General features: G+C 39.9%; 1 protein-coding gene across 1 annotated transcript in view; it reads right to left on the bottom strand.

Annotated features, from left to right (window-relative positions):
- The window catches only part of akap9 (A kinase (PRKA) anchor protein 9), an 81,212-nt gene extending 62,734 nt beyond the window's left edge, over positions 1-18,478 (bottom strand). Inside the window, exons 1-7 of the mRNA XM_051956080.1 lie at positions 18,406-18,478; positions 12,163-12,207; positions 8,886-9,035; positions 7,497-7,652; positions 7,092-7,289; positions 4,081-6,966; positions 2,648-2,719 (exon numbers count right to left, since the gene is read on the bottom strand). Of these exons, the coding sequence (XP_051812040.1) occupies positions 2,648-2,719; positions 4,081-6,966; positions 7,092-7,289; positions 7,497-7,652; positions 8,886-8,993 (3,420 nt within the window). The 5' untranslated portion in view covers positions 8,994-9,035; positions 12,163-12,207; positions 18,406-18,478. The remainder of the gene's footprint in view (positions 1-2,647; positions 2,720-4,080; positions 6,967-7,091; positions 7,290-7,496; positions 7,653-8,885; positions 9,036-12,162; positions 12,208-18,405) is intronic.
- Positions 18,479-19,593: the final 1,115 nt, after the last annotated feature.

The following is a 19,593-nucleotide window of genomic DNA, read 5'->3' as shown; positions in this document are numbered from 1 at the left end:
AAAACAGGTTTTGGAGCATTCTGTAAATTAAATAAAAATAAGGGACTGAAGTATCTCATTTACGGCATTCAGACCCTCAATCAATGTGAGCCTAATTAAATTCACTGGACATCATTGCAAAAGGGGAACACCTGTCTATACAGCATCTGTCAGACACATAATAGGCAAGTGAAAGCAAAGCCATGAGGTCTAGAGAACAGACTACACATCTGCCCAATAGGGTTGTGTCACGGCACAGATATGTGGAGGGTTGCAAGAAAATTTCTGCAGCACTTTAAGCTCCCAAGATGACAGTAGACATCATCATTCTTCAATGGATGAAGTTTGGAACCACTTAAAGTCTTCTGAGATCTGTCTGTCGAGTTCAAATGGAGTAATCAGGGACAAAGGAGCAAAGAACCCAATAGTCATTATTAATGACATCCAGAGTTCATTGGGGAAGAACTTTACAGAAGGTCAACTGATCAGGAGTTTGTTAAGTAAATGGTCAGACGAAAGCTAAAAGGTAGATTACAGTTCATTATAAGTTTGCAAACAGGCACCTGAATGACTCCATTTGACCAAACAGATCAGTGGGTTTTCGTTTATTCAGACTATGAAAAGGAAATTCCACTGATCCATTTGGTCAAAACTCCCAACAAAATGTGGTGGAAACTAGGCATTGAGCATCTGATTATTACCATTCCTACAGTCACGCATGGTGGTGGCAGCATCATCGTGTTTTTCATTAACACAGACTGGTCAGGATAGAGGAAGGATGGATGTGGAAAATTATAACGCAAAAACCCTTTCAGAGTGCTCATGATCTCAGACTGTGGCAAAGTTTACATTTTAATAGAAAGAAAACACAGGAACAGTCGTGGGAAACAATGAAAGCCCTGGAGTGGTCCAGTCAGAGTCTGGGCCTGAAACTCTAGACAGACCTGAAAGTTGCTGCACAACAACACTCCCCATCCAACCCGGTCGAATGATACTGCCAAGAGGAATGAGAGAAACTTCTAGGAGAAAGGTGTGCCAAACTTATAAATCATTCCCAAGAAAATTTGCCAAAGATACTTCATCCAAGTACTGAGTAAAGGGTGAGAATATTTATGTAAATTAGATATTTCAGTCTTTCACTTTTGTACGTAGAGTTATAAGGAAAAATACGTTTTCTCAGTTTTTATGATGAGCAAAATGTGGGAAACTTGAAATGATCTGCATGCACAGTATACGCTAATGTGATTTTCTACTGGAGTTTTTGTCTTAATATTAGTAAAAGTGCATCCCATATCACTTCTAATTAATCACAAATGAAATTAAGCAGCACGGTACATCCATTTGCTAATTAGAGGAGATGGATGACTCAATAAGATAATTCCAACAATCCTGTTTCCACAACAGATCCGTGGTGCAAGCCATCTGTGTTCAGGACGAGAGGTCTGTTATTATCGCCTCTGTGACGGAGAACAAAAGGCACACAGGGAGGCTTCTTTTTGTAAAAACGCATTATGCATTGACACACATTTGTTAGGGTTACGCAATTATGAAATTCTGTTACCTTTGATGTGAGATGTTTTAAAGTGCACTCTACATTTTAATTAGGCGCTTTGTTATGATACAATCATCCCACTGGCACTACATCTGACAGAGCGGTGGAGAGGCTCCTTTCAAACCTGTGACTACTCAGATGTTGCTGCTTAAAGCATGCAGATGAGAGACGGTCAGCGCCTAACAAGCAGGCGGCAGCTGTGCTATGTTGTGCCACAGCCACACCAAAAAACAGGGTTACTTCTATGATTTAAAAAAAATCAGACAAATTTACAAGAAACATCACCCCTGCTACAGAGGAAAATACCAAAATTCACGCTAAATTTATGGGTAGGAGCAACTCTCACTTGCAGATTTCTTATATAAATGAATGCACAAGCAATTTAAGACAATTAGTGGCAATAGATCTTTTTTCTTAGAAACAAAATTCAACAACAATGCCACACTTGAACCAAAAATAAATCTTTCAATAAATATATTCCATTCAAAATTAATGCTTTGTTTTCAGTGTTGAGTAACCAAGAGGCTTTAGGGGTTTACTAAGGCATATTTTGGCACAACAAGTTTCTCACACTTAACAGCTACCTCAGGGTGTTGTCAAAGATACTCCCCAGCTTGTTTTTTTTTAGCAATTCCCCTCTTTATTTCTCTCACAGTAAAGTGCTCCTCTGAAAATACCCATTTTCTGACTGTTTTAAGCGCTCTGACACAGCTGCTGATGCTGCTAAATTTTGTATGTTCTTTGCTGATTTTCACTGCAGGACTTGAAGCTCTGCAGTGAAAATTCTCCTTTTTGCTCTCAGGTAAAAAAAAAAAGCAAACAAACTGTGGGTGAAACCTGCCTAAGGTGTGTTGACTCGCAAAATGCTAAACTCTCATTTGCTACGCTTGAATATGTAGAGCTATGTATTTTAAAACAAGTCTGAGAATTTGGTGAGCCCTATTTGGGCGAAACCCTAACAAAAAGGTTTAGGAAAAGAATTGGAAAATATTCCCCCACAAAGTTTAATGTATTTCAGCAGTAAGAGCACCTATTTATTGACTTTTACATCACATCGTATGACGTATCAAAGCAACTGAAAAACAAAGGCAGGATGTGAGCTTCAGTGACATTTACATGCTCAGTAGTCTGTCCCTCCTTTCCTTCTCTCTGATACACGACTGGGCCGCCTGTCCCATGTCTGCTCACCTGAATAAGCAAGCAGAAGAAAAACATTGGAGGTTTTTAACACCGTCTCAAACAGTTACTGAGTACAACTGCAGACAGTTAAGACACTGATGGACATAAGATGCACCAATATGGATCACTTCCTGAGAGGGAGCAGAGATAAACTCTAGTAACTACAGATATCAAGTTGTGCAGAAAATTGGTGATCAAAATTTGCAATGAGGTGATAATAGACAATTGCCGATTTTGCTTTATTGCAGCCGTTTCACCTAAAAGGATTCCTTGAAAGTGTTGCTTATTAAGCTGTTGTTGCTCATAGCTTTGTAAAAAGTTGGTTCTCATGTGAAACCATACACAGAACCTCAGTAAAAACGTTCTGTATGTAAAAATGTGAGCATGACAGAACATTAAACGCTTATTTAATAAAATGCAACTTTGCAATGCCACCAGCTATCCAAAGCAAATAACCTTGCATTTTCTGTGCTTGTCGATTCTGTAGCATGCACAGTTTTCCAACCCAGGAGGTGACGATAACAACATGAAACACAGATGTGAAATGGCAGACAAACACTGCACACGATCTTTAGCCTTGTGCATTTGTGACACGGCTTGAAGTGACACCGACACAGAAGTGACTGGGTTAAAATGGCTTCTCACCTCAAACCCTTCACTCCCTGCAGGATGGAAAGAAACTAGAATGTACACATTTCTACATGACAGCAACGATTCAAAGCTATCAGAAGATTACATGATTGTGTGTTTTTTTTTCTATTCTCAGCTGCTTTAAAACCAGCGCTACATTCAGTTTGAACAAGAGCAAAGGAAAGCAGACTATGAATATTGTATAGTGCTGCTTTAGAAACAGAAATGAGCAGAATATTGATGGAACCTTGACACTTCAGCGTTACATGCAGACTGTACTGTGGCGTGTCTCTTTTGCAATATTATTCCCACAGTAACAGCGCTGCACTCAATGGCTTGTGTAAACTTAAAAATGTATGGTGATCTTGTAGCACAACAGTCCGACTCTGCTGCTCACAGCGCTACCTTTGACAGCGAGCCTGCAGACACTGAGGCAATTTGCAATCATGACTGTTACTCACTAGAGAGAAAACATGTCAGTGCTGAATTGCCTCAGTCACATTCTCTTCAGTGTTACAGCCTGATATGGCAACGAGCGCACACGTTCTCGCGTCTTCGATAAAGCTAATTACAATATGAAACATCCCAGCAGTAAGTGTGAATGTGATGCATGCAATCTCAGCTACGCTTTCTTTTCACATGCACAGTTTCTGAAAAGCCCTTTAATCACTCAATCAAACATGCAATTTAATCAGACTTGAAAAGGCAGTGCGGTGCAGCAGAAACATGTGAATTCCTACCTCTTTGTTGATGCAGCCTCTGCCTCCGTCTCCCTGGTACCCGTCAGTGGAGTCCTCCTTACCGGCCCTCTCCTGTGAACATGACATAACCTGGCTCTCCATCTGAGGCTGCATCTCCTCCTCTGCAGCACTTCTAGCTCTCTCTTCTTCCACCAGTGCCTCCTCTACCTCCTCCCCTTGCCTTTCTTCCTTGCTGTCAGAAAGAGCGGTGCCCACTTTGCGCTCCTGCCTCGACCTCTGCCGTCTCTTGCGCCTGCTTGACCCTGAGGCTGTGGACTTGAGCGGGGAGGATCGTCCTTCAACAGGTCCCTCCCCCGAGGACAGCACTGCTGCCGGGGATGGAGTCTGCGAAAGCCTGTGAAGCTCCAGAGTCTGCCGGATGTTGTCTCTCTCTTCTTCAGCCGCTCTTAAGAAGGACTGAAGAGCCTTTACCTCCTCTCGCAAAGACTGAATCTGAAGGTGATGATCCTCCACAGAACAAACTGCCTCAACAGTCTTCTCTTCATGCTGGAGCTTAGCTTTTCTCTGGGCACCCTTCCCTCTCATCTGCTCCTGCATAATCTCTTGCCTCTTTTCCAGTTCCTTCCCCAGGCTTTCATTCTGGGCGATGACCTTCGTGTTTTCTTGTCTTACTTTCATCAGCTCTTCTTCCAGCTGTCCCGCTTTGCTCTCAGTAAACATCAGTTGCTCTGTAACTTCAGAAAGCCTTCCAGCCAGGCTTTCCTTCTCACTCAAAGTAACATTGAGCTTCTCCATAAGCTCAGTAGAATCCTTTTCTATCAAAGCTTCACCGTCTGTACTTGTGTCCTCCACTTCGATATGTCTGCCGCCCTCCTCCAGGTCTCGGATCTGTGACTGCAAACTGGCAATTTTCACCTCAAACTCAAGCGTCTCCTTCAGCGTCCTCTCTTCTAACTGCGTCTTCGCCTCAATGAGACACGTGTACTCTTCCTTCAGCTCATGATAATTCACCTCAAAATTCTTTTCAGCAAAAGAGAAAGTATTCCTCTGCTTTTCAATTTCCTCACGAAGCTCAGCTACTTGTTGCTGTATTTTATTTCTCTCTGCTGTGAGTGTTTCAATCTTTATATTTTTCGAGTCCAACTCTTCTTTCAAAATGTTATTAGACTCGATTAGTGTCTCCTTTGCCAGTTCATGCTCTGTCAGTGTGCTCTCCCAACATTGTTCTTTGTCTTTTGTCTGGTTTTCAAGTACCTCTATTTTTTTCAGTAATGTCTGATTTTCGTTCTCCATTCTAACTCGCTCATCTCCTCCCTTTCTAAGTTCTTCAAGCTCTATTTGAAGCTCTTGGAGCTGCTGGACAAGCTCATCTGCTTTGGAGGTGTGCAAAGCCAGCTTCAGATCCTCTTTAAGCCCAAGAATTTGGTGCAAAAGTTCATCTCGCTCACTGGCAAAACTTGCCTTCTCTTTTTTCAACAAATGAAGTTCCTCTTCGTAACCAATGCGCAGTTCATCCAGCACTTTCTCGTGTTTGATAGCAGCCTCATTGAGAAGGTTTTCTGCGTTCATGAAGCTCTCTCTTTGCAGTTCTTCCCTAAGCAGCGTGAGTTCTTCCTCGTGGCTGAACAGAAGCTGAGTCCTCAGTCGCTCCAGCTCTGCTTCCTGTGACTCTGCCATACGATCCAGCACAGCATCCTTCTCCCTCTCCAGCATCTCCAGCTTGATCTTATAATTGGTTATTTCTGATTCGTGTTTTGCTTCCACTTCTTGCGCAGCTTCCTGAGCAGCAGAAAGCTCACTCTTCAGATTGTCAATGGTCTCCTGGAGGCGTTGCAGTTCACCTTGTTGGCTTTCCTGAGAGATAAGACTGTGGGAGACCTGCTCCACTTTAGCTTTAGCTGAACGGAGATCTTGAAGAAGACCTTCAACCTTGGCCTGCAGGTTGACCTTTTCTTGGGCTACTTGGCTCAGCTCATGTCTGGCTTTATCATGCATTGCTTGAGATTGATCTAATGTCTCTTGAAGTTCCCTAATCTTGGCAATGAGAGTTTCCACTTCAGCAGCCTTGCCAGTGGAACTTTGAGAGAGTTGCGTTTTTAGAAGCTCAAGCTCAGCGTGATGCTGCTCATTCATTTGCTGCACTCTTGCTGCATGCTGCAAGTTAAGCTCCTGCTTCATTTGGACTATTTGCTGACCGTACATCTCATCCAGCTCTGCCCTGAGAAGCTCGAGCTTCCTCACAGTCTCTTCCTGCATTTTTTGGATGGTGTCGCTCTCAGACATGCTGCCCTGATGACAACGCTTCTGCAGATCTTCAACTGTGCCCATGAGCTGCATGATTTCATTAGAAGACATTCGCTCTTTCTGCCTCGATGTTGCAAGTTCACCCTTACAGCTTTCTAGCTCAAACTGCTCTTTCTCTAATTGTAATTTACAACTTTCGATTTCACTTTTACAATTTTCTAAGTCAGATTTCGTGCTTTCCAACTCATCCAGGCATCTTTCAAGTTCAGACTCCTTTGTAGCCATTCGCTGTTGGAGGTCACACAGGCGTTTTTCAGAGGTCTCAAGTTCATCCTCGAGCTGCATAAGAGAGCAGTCACGTTCTGAAATGACTCTCCCTTGCTCTGCTATAATGAGGTCTTTCTCATCTGACTGCTGTATAATATTCTCATCTGTAGTCCTTCCCACATGCGCGAGTTCCTCTCTGAGCAGGGTTAATGACCGCTCGTGCTCTGTGATTATTGCAGTTTGCTCGGAAATTATCTGACTTTTCTCTTTCAGTATTTGTGCAAAAGACTCCTCTGCTGTTCTTAAGTCTGTCAACGACTGCTCATGACTAAAAATAATTTTCTCTTGTTCAGCAATCAGCAGGTCCTTTTCATTTATCCTTTGTGTGAAGGATTCTTCTGATCCTCTCCCTGACTACAAAGACAATTAAGCATTGGAAATGCATGTTAAACATTGATAGTTACCTGTACAGCCACACAATTAAAGCAGAATAAATGTCTAAATTTCTGTATAGCAGTGACAATCTACAGTAAACTCACCATCTCCATTTCACTGAGCTTCTGTTGGAGTTGGCTCATGCTCTCCAGCTGTTCACTGCTCCTCTCCTGGTGCCTTCTGACCTCAACATTGACCTCCTCCAGCTGCTGTTGGTACTGAACAATCTGCTGTCTGGCCTGCAGAAGATCAGCTGCAGTGCTGCTGTGGCTGGTATTCCTCAGCGTCTCGCCTGCCTGCAGCTGTCAGTCGAACCAGACAGTGGTCAGGATATGGAAAAATAACACAGAAATGCACCTCCTACTCATTACAGGTACAGTTCACATCCACACACAGATCTTTTGCTAACTGGAAACCTGAATAACAAAGCAGAAGTTAAAAAATATATAATTCTGCAACACTATAAGAGAAGTAGAACAAATTTTGGCAATAAAAAAAAACTTTCCCACCTGCTGGAACTGAATTTGCAGTTTTTGGCTTTGTTCTGTCAGCGCAAGGAATTCTTTCATGATCTCGTCTTTCTCTTCACGAGCCTGCTGAAGGTTAGATGTGAGCTGGGTGATGATGCCATCTCGCTGTTTCAGGGCTGCTTCGAAGTCCTGCAGCTGGAAATGGAAAAATGGAATTAAGCACAATTACCGAAGATAGATCAGAGAAACTTCAGGAGAAAGAGCAGTTTGCAGAAGACAGCATTTAAAAGCAGCAGCAAAGAAAAAGCAGACATCCAAAAATTTATTCCTACAGTTCTAATATCAAACTGTTTAACCATTTGAAGCCCAAAATCCACAGGAAGGTCTGATTTTTTTTCCTTTAATGACAATTAGAACCTGTAAAAACTGAAAGAATTGTTGGATTTTCACTGTTCCGATGTACATAACTCAGAAGTCCTTGCTATTCATCGGCAAAATGCCATTCTGTCAGAAACTATTTAACATTTGAAGCCATTTCAAGTTTGAAATTACATCTCTTCCTGTAAAGTCCGATGAAAATGGTTGGATTTTCAGTTTACGGACGCTCAAAAATTCTTGACCTAATCTCATCTTAAAATCATGACAGTTCATTAAAGACTTTATTCTACGTGTCTCATTTTAAAATTTGTTAAAAAATAAACTACTTGCAGTAAACAGATTCGGTTAAAAGTGAAAAAGTCTGCACTCTTCGGTGCAACTGTGAAGCCCTCAGTGACTTAGCTGCAAGCAACAATCACGTGACAAAAATTCAGGGACTTTTCGGCTGAACTGTAGGTTGTGTTTACGGCGCACAGACAAGTATGGAAACAAATTTTAAAAACGAGCAGTAATATATCACGTAAAGTCAAATTTTTTCCAGTATTGGTTCAATTCACTTTTTTCTAGTTTTGTAAAATAAATCCTCAAAGAGATTAAATGTTTTTTTTGTTGGTTTTTTTGTAATTTATGCCATTATACCTTTGTCATATCGCACACAAAGCATTAACGAGTTCACTCAACTGCTAGCCATGGTTGTACTGTTTCCAAAGAGGTGCTTACATTGCAGTGAAAAATGAGTCCACAGTGAGGAAAAAAATGTCCACATATAACAACATCGTGTGCAATATGTCTGCCACTCAGTAGTTAAAGTCATTAAATTGCAGACAAAAATCTAATTTCTTACAGATAAAATCAAATAACATTCATCCTCTAGCATAATGAAAAGCAAAAATAATTTTAATAAAGTCTAATTTTGTAGCTTCTTTGCAAATGTATTCAAAAAAACTGAATAATCTCCATTGTATTGTCGCAATATACTGGCATAGAAGAAGAGCGTGAAATGTAAACACTTGTAAAGCGGGACCTATGATCCGGTGATAAGACATTTACCTGCTGTACACCTTCTGTACCAAAGGCAGACCTGATTTCCTCCAGCTCTCGACTCAGCTCCTCGACAGCCTGGGTCTTAGCCGCCAAAGCGTCCTCCATGTCCTGCATCGTACCTCCCTTCGTCACCTGTTGGAGGGACTCCACTTCCTCCTGAGCAGGAAAACACCAGTAAGCGCTAGCATGGCATTTACAGGATTTAGTTAATGGACAGAAGACGAAGTTTCAGGAATGAGCTCAGCACTTAGTGACTACCAAAGAGCAACAGTGTTTAATTAGAAGAGCCAAGAGCCACATGAAAGAAAGAGCAGTAAACGGGTTAATGTTATCTACTGTTCCTGTTTTTAAATAGATAATCGTTTTGAAAATGTCAAGATACAGTCTTTCACAGGTAGGTAACTGCTGTATACAACACCAGCTTTCCAGGTAAGTCTTTGAAATGCAAAGTGGAATTACAGCGTGAGTTAACAGGGCCTACAAGCTAAATAATTTCCAGTTTATAACATAAAAATCATTCAAACTGTCCAAAAAAAAAAAAAAAAAAGCAAATTTGTAGAGTGTAAGTTACTTCTCAGACATTTCAGTCCTTTTTCTTTGCTTTCAAAGTAATTAATATGAAACTAGAGGGACAAAATGAACATTTGATATTTCATTCTTGCAAATTCACTTATCTAGCCTAGCCGCGCTAGACAACCCATGGCAACGAATTTAATTCTCTGCCAGGGTGGGTCTAGTTACCCTCCATAAGGCTCGAGGTTGGATGCTCCTAAAACTGGCCGGACCAATCACCATGAAGTGTAGAGTCAGAACTAAGTGACGACAGAGGCGCGACGATTCTGACAGAAACAACCGGAAACAACTAGCCTAGCCGCGCTAGACAACCCACGGCAACGAATTTAATTCTCTGCCAGGGTCAACAACAGAAACGACAACAGTCGTTGAGCTCCATTAGCACCGACTCTGAATAATCTTTCTGTTAACATGTCTGTAATATACTTGAGCTTCACCCATTGACTGTATAAATAAGGCTTCACCGAACTCCCGCATCCTCTGATTTCCGGCGCTCTAGGAGCCTATTCGTTGTGTTGATTGGTTGTATACCTACCCAATTGCTGCAGAGTGATTTGATAGACAACCTTTTAACCCGCCTCCCTCCCTGTCGAGCGTGCCTAGACCCTTGCGTCTTCAGAGCATGGGTCTAGCGCGGCTAGGCTAGCACTTATCTGCACTTCATCTGAATTTACCATTTTTTAACCTTCCCTTTAACTCTGTACTGTTATAATTCAGAGAAGCACCTTACCTAACTCGATGGTCAAGAGCTGCGGAATCATATTTTTACATTTCTTTTTTTTCATTAGCATTTACTAAAGTTTTACTGAATGCTGTTATTCAAGAAATGATCATCAGGTGTTGTGGGGGATGCTGAATAACTAAAAAGACATTTGAATCTTCACAATGAGCCTGTAAATCATCAAAGAACCAGCAACATTCAAGCAGTAGTTTCATTTCACATGAGCAAAACGTTATTAAATACTTTGACAAAATTAATTGCAGCGCTCTAACTTATGTAGATATCTTTATTCTACTATATTATCATTGGTCTTGGATTCATACTGATCCTTCTATGTCATTTTTGCTGCCTTTCAACTACATTTCTGGTTTTGCTCTCCATCTATCCCAGCTGCATTGATCAATACCTCCCTGGTCTGTTCAAATACCACCTCTGTTCATCTAAAAAGAACAGCTCTTTGTGTAGCACCTCCTGTTCTCGCTCCTCCAAGCATTCACTGTCCTCTCACAATCCACCCTCCCGCATTTCATTCTGTTCCAGCCCGAAGAGATTATTTACGCTTTTGAAATGTCACAAAATCCTCAGTTCATCCTAAACTCCCGAGCCATTTGTGCTTTTAAAGCATTCATTTGTAAGATATGAGACTTTTCTTCCCTGCAGCATGGTTTTAAAACACCTCACAGATACGCAGCTACACAGTAGAGTAAGTACAGCATAAAACAGGCGTGGTTAGTGGGTTACAGGAAATTTCGCAGGACACGTTAAGCAAACAGAGACTAATGTCCAGCAGCCAGTGGGTTTGTTAGCGCAGCCAAAGCAGAGCCAAAAGAGCTGCTTGATTGGATTACTGTACCCAGATAAAATCCTTCGAAGACATCATTAGGTTCACTGTCATCTCATCGTGGCACCCATTTACCTGTCAATTCACAATGTGCTTCGTCAAACATTACGACCTGGGAAGTGCAACTGAGAAGCCCACATGATTAGAGATTTCAGCTTCAGGCAGATTAAAGGAATTTGGATGTAAGGTATGATTTACAGTCTATAAATCTAGTTTCAAATGTTGGATTTAGTAGGATAATTTTCCATTTCCTAATTTAATTCAAATTTAAAACTCAGACAGCAAAGTTTTAAATTGAATAGCATGTAGCGTCTGGTAACAAAGTGCAGAAAATCAAAAAGCATTTTCAAATGATGCTGATTTTCACTGTAAGTGACATTTAATTTCATTTATTATCTCAGAAAGCATCCAGCAGCCAGTGAGGACAAAATTTAATAAAAGGTTGTGTAATTGATAGACAGCTGGATGGACAGATACTTTATTGATCATCTGTAGGGAATTATTTTGGCATAGCAGCCTCAATCACAGTCATGAACCCACATGGAACCTTTCTGGCAAAACAAGTCCTGAGACGCACTGAAGACTGAGAGGGGAGCAATAAAATATTTGTAATGTGCAAAATATACAGTATAGAAAATATGCAGAAAGTATCATATAAAATATATCCAGTGTGCAAAAATGGCTTTCATATTTAAAATCTCAATAGAATATGAAAGAGAGGCATATTTCTAATCATTTGGAACATAGAATTTATCTACAAAAGGCTCTTTCACCACATGGTAATGTGATAAATTTTCATGTGGTCTGACTCAGCAGAACACATTCACCAAGACATGAAAATCGATGTGTTCCACCTTTCTTTTCTTTCTTCTGTGTGGTCTCTTGTATAATTTTCAAATAAAACCAAAGGAGTATGCAGTCAATCTTCCTAATGTAATGAAAACTTTAACAAAAAGTGGATTTGTCAATTAGCCACACATACAATCTCTTTTAATCCACAAACAAAAATCTACAAACACCTGCTTATTATGTGCATTTTGATTGCCCAAAACAGTAGGTAAGTGACAGATATCAGACACTACAATGCTCATGTTGCAACAGTCAAATCATCATAAAACTGGTTTATATTTTGGGAAATATTGTCTCACCTCTGAGGAATAATCTTCAGCAGTGGTGGACACCTCGCTCTCCGGCTGCAAATGAAAAACATAAAATAAACGTCATCAATATAACACGTGGAGAACCAATAGGATATATGCAAGCCACATAAAAAGAAAGGATTTCAGTCAGCAGAAAAGACAAATTAAGAAAATGATGTACAAACGTTGCTAGAGTTCATTTAAACACAATCACGATTATTAGAATTTATCATCATCAGTAATTTTAACTCCTACAGTCTTTCCATCTTTAATACAGTAGAACATTCACAGAGCAAAATGTTGAGTCTTAAAAAGAATTAAAAACAATGTGCGTCATGTGTCCTATTTCACAGTGGGTCTAGCCTACTTCTGCCATAGAGCTCTTTTCTCACTGCCACAGGGTAATGGCAGCCATTATCCAAGTCTGTTTCTAGGTTAAATCCGGGGTCATACATTGAAACTGCATGAGGCTTACAGAAGACCACAAATTACAAGTTTATTTTGATTGATTGCAGAACTTGAGCATAAACCCAGAATGGTAAAAGCTGCAGGCACAACAGAGAATAACATGTGACTTGACTAGGGACAGCCAGGAAATATTTGGCTCCACTTTAGTGGCTTCATTGTCTTTGTTTTTAATTAGCCAAGAGCATTCATAAAAATGGCAGACATCACACACACTAGATTAGATCAATTAAAGTGAGCACGGCATAAAAAAAATCTATTTTTTGTATTGTTTTGTGTTAACATATAAGTATGGAAAAAGACAATATCCTTGTTTGATTTCCTTCTACATACAATCATGGAAAAATTATTAGACCACCCTTGTTTTTAGGGCTGGACCCGGATATCCCGAATATCCGAATATTCGTTCGCTACGGCACTATCCGGATATTAATTTTGGTATCCGAATATTCGCCACCCCCCACCCCCCGTCGGACGTTACGGGGCGAATATTCGGAGGCCAGAAACCACTATTCGGGCCAGCCCTACTTGTTTTCTTCAATTTCTTGTTCATTTTAATGCCTGGTAGAACTAAAGGTACATTTGTTTGGACAAAGAATGAAAAAACAAAAATAGCTCATAAGAGTTTAATTGAAGAGCTGATATCTAGACGTGTTCTTAATAATAACCAAAATCCGAGTTCTTCCATCAGTAGCTAGGACATTGTACTGTCAAAAACAGCTTCCAGGCATTCCTTGTTTTCTTTTCTGTCTGTTTTAGTCACATGATCCACACAGGAGTTAGTATTTCATTTGTGCTCCTACATATTTAAGTAAGACTGAACATAGTAATGAAACGGGGTACAACATGTGATCTTTAATGGCAATTCTGTTGTGGCTAAAATGAAAAGTTTGGCTGTTCTCTGGTTCATGTGATCTCTGCAGCTAGCGGCTATAATGTTTGTGACACTAATTATGAAAGCATTACACAACAATGAGCAGAGTGTGTTTGCGTAGTTTAACTGGGACCAACAGAGCTAGAATCTAGGCTGATCCTGTGATCTGCACTTTTATCAGATCAAGATTTTAAATGCATCAAATTCAAGTTCATGTATGGACCTACAGTACTTAGTACAAGCTGGAACTGTTAATTCATTGTTTGAGATACATGTCGAAATATTGTGCTGCTAAAGTTGTTTCAGGTTGTAGGTAGAAGTTGAGTTAATTAATTAGATTGGGCATTAGCTAAGCTGTAGTTATTTTAACCTTAAATTAATTCCAAATGTTGAAGGAAAAAACAAATAAGAACTGATTAGATATTTGAGAGGATTCTGATTCCCTTCATCGGGCAAGTGATCATATTTGGTAACGTCTGCACACATTAAATATGGCGTTCCATCCGCCTCTCATTCAGGTGGAGAAGTATGTGGTTTTCATCCAGCCAATCAGGGAAGATCACTCTGCATTACATCACACTACATCGTGGCATTTGACCAATCAGCAGAGGCTTAGAACATATCAAACTGTCTTTTCTCCAAAGTTGGAAAAAGACAGACTTGGGGCTCTGTCCGCTTCCATATTTGCAGAGGAAACGTCAAAACTAGCCAAGGTTAGTTGACGAAACTCACACATTTTACGGTTGAGTAGTTGTGCTAAGTGATGATGTATATATTTCACGGAATGATTTTTTTTTTTACGACTAACGGGCAAGGAACCATATATGGTGACTTCCTCCAATTTCAACATGAAGAATGTCTCAACAAATTAAAAAAAAAAAGGTCCTCTAATAACACTCTAGGGTTGAACTTTTGAATTTCAAAGTATTTAAATGAGTGTCCTTTAAAGGGGTAAGTTGGATTCATTGCAAGATTTGAGTCTCACTTACAGCATTGGTTATTGGAAGAGAACACTCTAGAGCAGCCAACAAAAAGAGAGCCCAACACAAAGTTTACTTGTTTAGAGGCATCAGTGACTCAGCACACTTGTATTTTTCTCTTTCAGATGCCCGTGAAAGTCTTGAGAATGGAAAACATCGATGATGTTGTGTTTCCACAGCAACACCTCCAGCTCAGAGCGCAGCACCCCTCAGGCCAAGGCCCCACGACCACTTCATCCACGATAAGCATCGAAAGTATTGTCAGAGAAATAGAAATGATTTCTCTTTACGTGGATAAATAATTTACTGACACTAAATAATTCACACTGTCCACCTTGAATGGTTCAGCCTCTTGAACATTCACATGTTTCATGTGTATGTGCTGCACAACAACTCCCATGCAGGCAGCAGCACATTACAGTTTGTCCCACAGTCCTTTGTAACAGAGAGCATGTAGGTCGCTCCCAAGGTAAAAGAAAACTCGATGTGCAAGAAACATTGAGGCATTCAGTCAATCTTAAGGTCTGCAGAAAAGTGTAGCAAGGCCACGGGATTTGGTCGCACAGACCGACACGTCTCAATCTGTTTAAAGGCAATTGTCTGTTTCCATGGCAACCGGGTAGTTTTGTGGGAACGTACCGCACCGAATGTACAGCGGGTTCAGGAAAAGAGTGGCTGCACAGGGCAGTTAAAAAAAAGCGAGAGAACTTGAACAATGAAAACGAGGTATAAGAGCCCTCAGGTCTGCATATTTTAAAAATTGTTTTAGATCATCTGATTTTCTGCACAACAGCGTGCAAGGCTGAATATTTATTTATCCGAATTGAATGTACAAGGTTCAGCTTCTCTATTTATCTTAAAATCTAGCACTTCAGTGCAGATTGAAAGGTCATGTATGTTTACAAAACACCAAATAAAATTTCAAACATTCTACAAAGGTAAAACATTTCCAAATTTTGCAAATATCACGAAGCGATATTTCAAGTGCTGCAGAAATATTTGTGAAAATGAAATGAATGCATAGAATGTATCACCGCTGAACTGTATTATAAGTTGGAAAGAGCATGCCTGACAAAGTCTGTGAGTGTTGCATTATGCAAAGGAAGACCTGAGGAAGTAAAAGTTTGGCCAAATTCCCTCTGAAGAGTTTGAAGAAGTTATGGAAAACTCCAATTCCTCTACAAAAACTTCAACAGAATGCATAATGTGCAAAATAGAAATGGCTATCACAGTCACACTGCACCTATATTTAAGACTGCTAAATGTATTTATCAGGCATGTAATAGATCAAAAGATAAACTGTTCTGTTAGACCAAGAAATGTAACACCTGGTTTGGTTTACATCAGCAGACATGAAACAACAAACGTCACCAGAGAGACACAAAAGGTTGAGAAAGTTAGTCAGTTATCCCTTTAAGCTTCAGTCAATTCCAGCCATTTTCAGTACAAAAAATCGCTAATATTCTATTTGTAAATAAAAATATGACGAGAAGTACAGGGAATATTGGACGCGCATCGCGAGGTGCATTTCCTTGAAAACGACCGATTCGTGGATTTTATACCGACTTCAGGCCATGTTTTGGACAAAATATTTTACTGGCTTGTGTCGTCTGGATGTCCAAGGTTGGATTATGGCCGTTTTTTGTGGAATATTTTCATCTGTGTGTAATAATGAACCCGGAAATGTGAGTCGCGCTGTGTGCGTTGAAGCCGTGTATAGAGAACGGATGGATGGTTACTCGTTGTTTGTCGGACAAATGTGTTTATATTACCGCTGTAGTAATCACATCTGAAAGTGGTTTATACCGGCGGATTCATGAGAATCTAAGCTTTCCATCGGCGTATAGTGTTTGTAAAATCGCGTTTGCAGCCTTCGGACATTCTTTAAATTCCTATGCAAATTAGTAGGTGTACCGCCGGCGGGACACTGAAGCTTACTTTATCCACAAGAGAGCCCTGACAAGTTAATTATTCAACTGTAAATAGCCCCCCTAAGGGCCTACCTCCATCATGGTTCTTTAATTTAAGGGGTATTTGCCAGAATGGTCGCTTATGTTACATGTTTATGTAAAAAATGAATTGTTTCTTACAAGTTAAATGCCTAAAGATGATCACTAATGTTACTCAGATGCATGTTGATAAAAAGGTGCGTTAAAGATATGACAAGTCAAGGTTTAGCCTTTATCAAGCGCCACACGTATTTTAAAAGATGTGTTTTGGTCCAGTTTTGAGAATCTATAAAGCAAAGCAAGTCTCTTCATTGATGAAACACTTATTCTCTTTTTAATTCTACGAGACAAATTCCTTTTTTTAATGCATTCCTTACTGCTCAGATTCCTTCATTACTGCTCTGGGCTCCCAGTAGGAGTGGTTGTCATGACAGCTACAGTGGGCTCATTAAGCTCCAGGAAATAACAGGCAAATCATCTTTATTACGCAGATCTATTACTGTAAATCCTCCATGAATACACTGCGAGTGCATGCTAACTATAAAAATTTATATTCATTAAACGGGCCTGTGGCATCATTTGTATGCACAGGAGGAGAAGAAAGACTGGACATGTGTAAAATGAGACGCAGCATCACAAAGAGAACTGGGAAATGATGAAATGTAAAAAGTTCAACATAACCTCATAGCTGAATAGCTGCAATCAGAGAGAGATTCAGCAAAAAGTAGAATAGATTTAGTGCAATTTTGTTTCTTCAATCACTGAAATCATCATTTGTCATCAGAGTATACATGTAGATGGACTAACAGTGAAAAATGAAAGGTTCTAGTTTTTTTTTTTCAGCCAAAGCATTTTCTGTTTCAAAGCATTCAGAACTGTAGCGCCCTTAATAATTCAGAACAGAGAATCTCAGAGCAACTAATTAATATTTTCTGTGTGTAATCAAAGAATTAGCAGAAATAAACCTGCAAGTGGAGTAAAAATTAAATTTTCATTTCATGAAATAAAATAACGATGCCTTTGACGCACTTAAGCAAATACATCAAAACCAGTGTGATCTTAATGTATGAGTATTTGAGATTGCACTCATTTGTTTTCTCTGTGGCTAAATGAATTATAACCTTTCAAATGTAATTTTGCTTAATTAAATTAGATTGTAAAGCCACTGTTTAAACCAGGGTTGTGGCTGAATAGTCATAAAAAATTATGTTTTGTCTTTTCTTTCACACTTTTCTTTGCCTTTAAGGGAAAACATCATGAGGTCAAGGAAAGATATGAAAGAGAATTTATTAGGACAAAGGAAAAGACAACTGCAGTGACATTCGACAGCACTTACACTGGGCTACATAATTATGCAACACTTTCAATATTCCTTCATTATCTCCCTTTTTATAAAAGATACACTTGTGTTTCCTGTGTTGAAGGACATAAGAAGGAAAGCATTAAATCTCCTTTCCTTGGCTTTAGAGAATTTGACCTGCACTTACATGGCTGCCACTTAGATATTTCTGAGTCTTTCACACATTGGCAGACACTACATACACACAAAAAAGACAACGCAACTACAACCTGTACTTGATTTGTGACTTGAGACTTGACTCTTCACATCGGCTTAAAGACACTAAGACATGAAGAAATCCTTCCTGAATAAAATCTGTTGCAGCAGATTAACAAATATGCTCACAGCTATTAGTGCCCTGACAGTGTTTTAGAAGCAGCTGCTACTGTTGCTAAATATGTCAACATAATCTGCTCTGAAACTGAATATATCTGATATATAAAATAAACTCCTTTGATCCAACTTAGAAACCGCCCAAGCCTGAACCTCTTAACTCTGGTTTATCAAATAAATCAAGATTCTTTACAAAATTACAATGATTTTCAAATATAATTTCCAAAGGAATGTGGCTACTTTACAAATACTGCAATTGCACTGAAAGGCCGCTACAGGTAAATTTGTCGCTGTGTGGAATTGTGAGTTTACCTCTATGTTGTAGGTCTGGTCGTGCCTCACGGTCTCTCCGCTCCTCAACGTTTTGGTGAAGGTAAACTCCGTTTTGGGAGGGTCTTTATTTCCCTCTTGCGCTCCATATCGTCCTCACCCGGGACGTCCTCTCCTCCGACAGACTGATCCGGCTCGACCTCCACCCTTCCCTGTGAATCCCCTCCGAGTCCTCAGCTGGCTTCTTTTTCTTCTTCTTCTTTTTTGCTTCTTCTGGGAATCCGCGTGGGCTTTCCTCTGTCGGTACTCAGCCAGCTAGAGAGAGACAAGGGAAATAGATAAATAAAGATAGACATTACACTCGCTTCAAATTGGTCCTTGAACAGTTAAACCATTAGTAAAAACTTTAACAGCCACCTTTAGGTATTTCAGTCTGCAAACATACGGCTCTGATCCATATTTTCAGCCATCGGGCACAGCTTAATTTACTGACTTAATGCAAAGTAAAATAAATCGATGAACCTACTCTGAGTCGACACAGTTTGGTGAAACTCAAGCGAAACATAGTTTGGCTCAAATAGGCGTCTGCTCCAAGTGAACGTCCCTCCCTGTGTCCATATGACTGGACACATGCCTCTTGCTGTGACAGGTGCTAATCCTGACTAAAGGGATTGCATTTTGTAACTATGTCAATGATCCTTCCAAACAGCCAATAACAAGTTTCTCACAATTTGCAAAACGTTGTTCTTTGCTTTCTTGAAAGTTTTTTTCTTTCTGAAATTGTTATATGTTCGTGGTTGAAATAATGGATTAAAAGTTCTCTGTGAGCGCAAAAAGCAAGCTCCACTTTGATCGGTTTAAATAAGACGAAGTGTTTGTGTGCTAATTCAGGTTTGATGTCTGGGACTGGAGTTCGTAAGAAGTCTTTTTTTAATCTTTCCATTGTGTGTGCTCATGCCTATCTCAGTTGTGTTGAAAAAGCTTCATCACATTTTTCAGACGTCAACACAAAAAAACCCAAAAATCAATCTTATAATCACATAAACTCCACATTAAGAAGCTGTAACCCGTGAATTTTTAGTATTTGAGCTTAAAATATGACTTGAAATTTATCAGTTGAAGATAGTGGATTATTAAAATATTTGGGGAGTAGATTTCTTTAAACTAAACACAATTTCTGATCTTTGGTTTCTCACTCTGCTTCACACATTAACTTTTCTCCTCCCTCTC

This window comes from Acanthochromis polyacanthus, chromosome 11, assembly GCF_021347895.1.
Source record: "Acanthochromis polyacanthus isolate Apoly-LR-REF ecotype Palm Island chromosome 11, KAUST_Apoly_ChrSc, whole genome shotgun sequence".
Taxonomy (NCBI): domain Eukaryota; kingdom Metazoa; phylum Chordata; class Actinopteri; family Pomacentridae; genus Acanthochromis; species Acanthochromis polyacanthus.
Note: the sequence above shows the minus strand (reverse complement) of the source record. Positions and strands in the feature narration are given on the sequence as shown.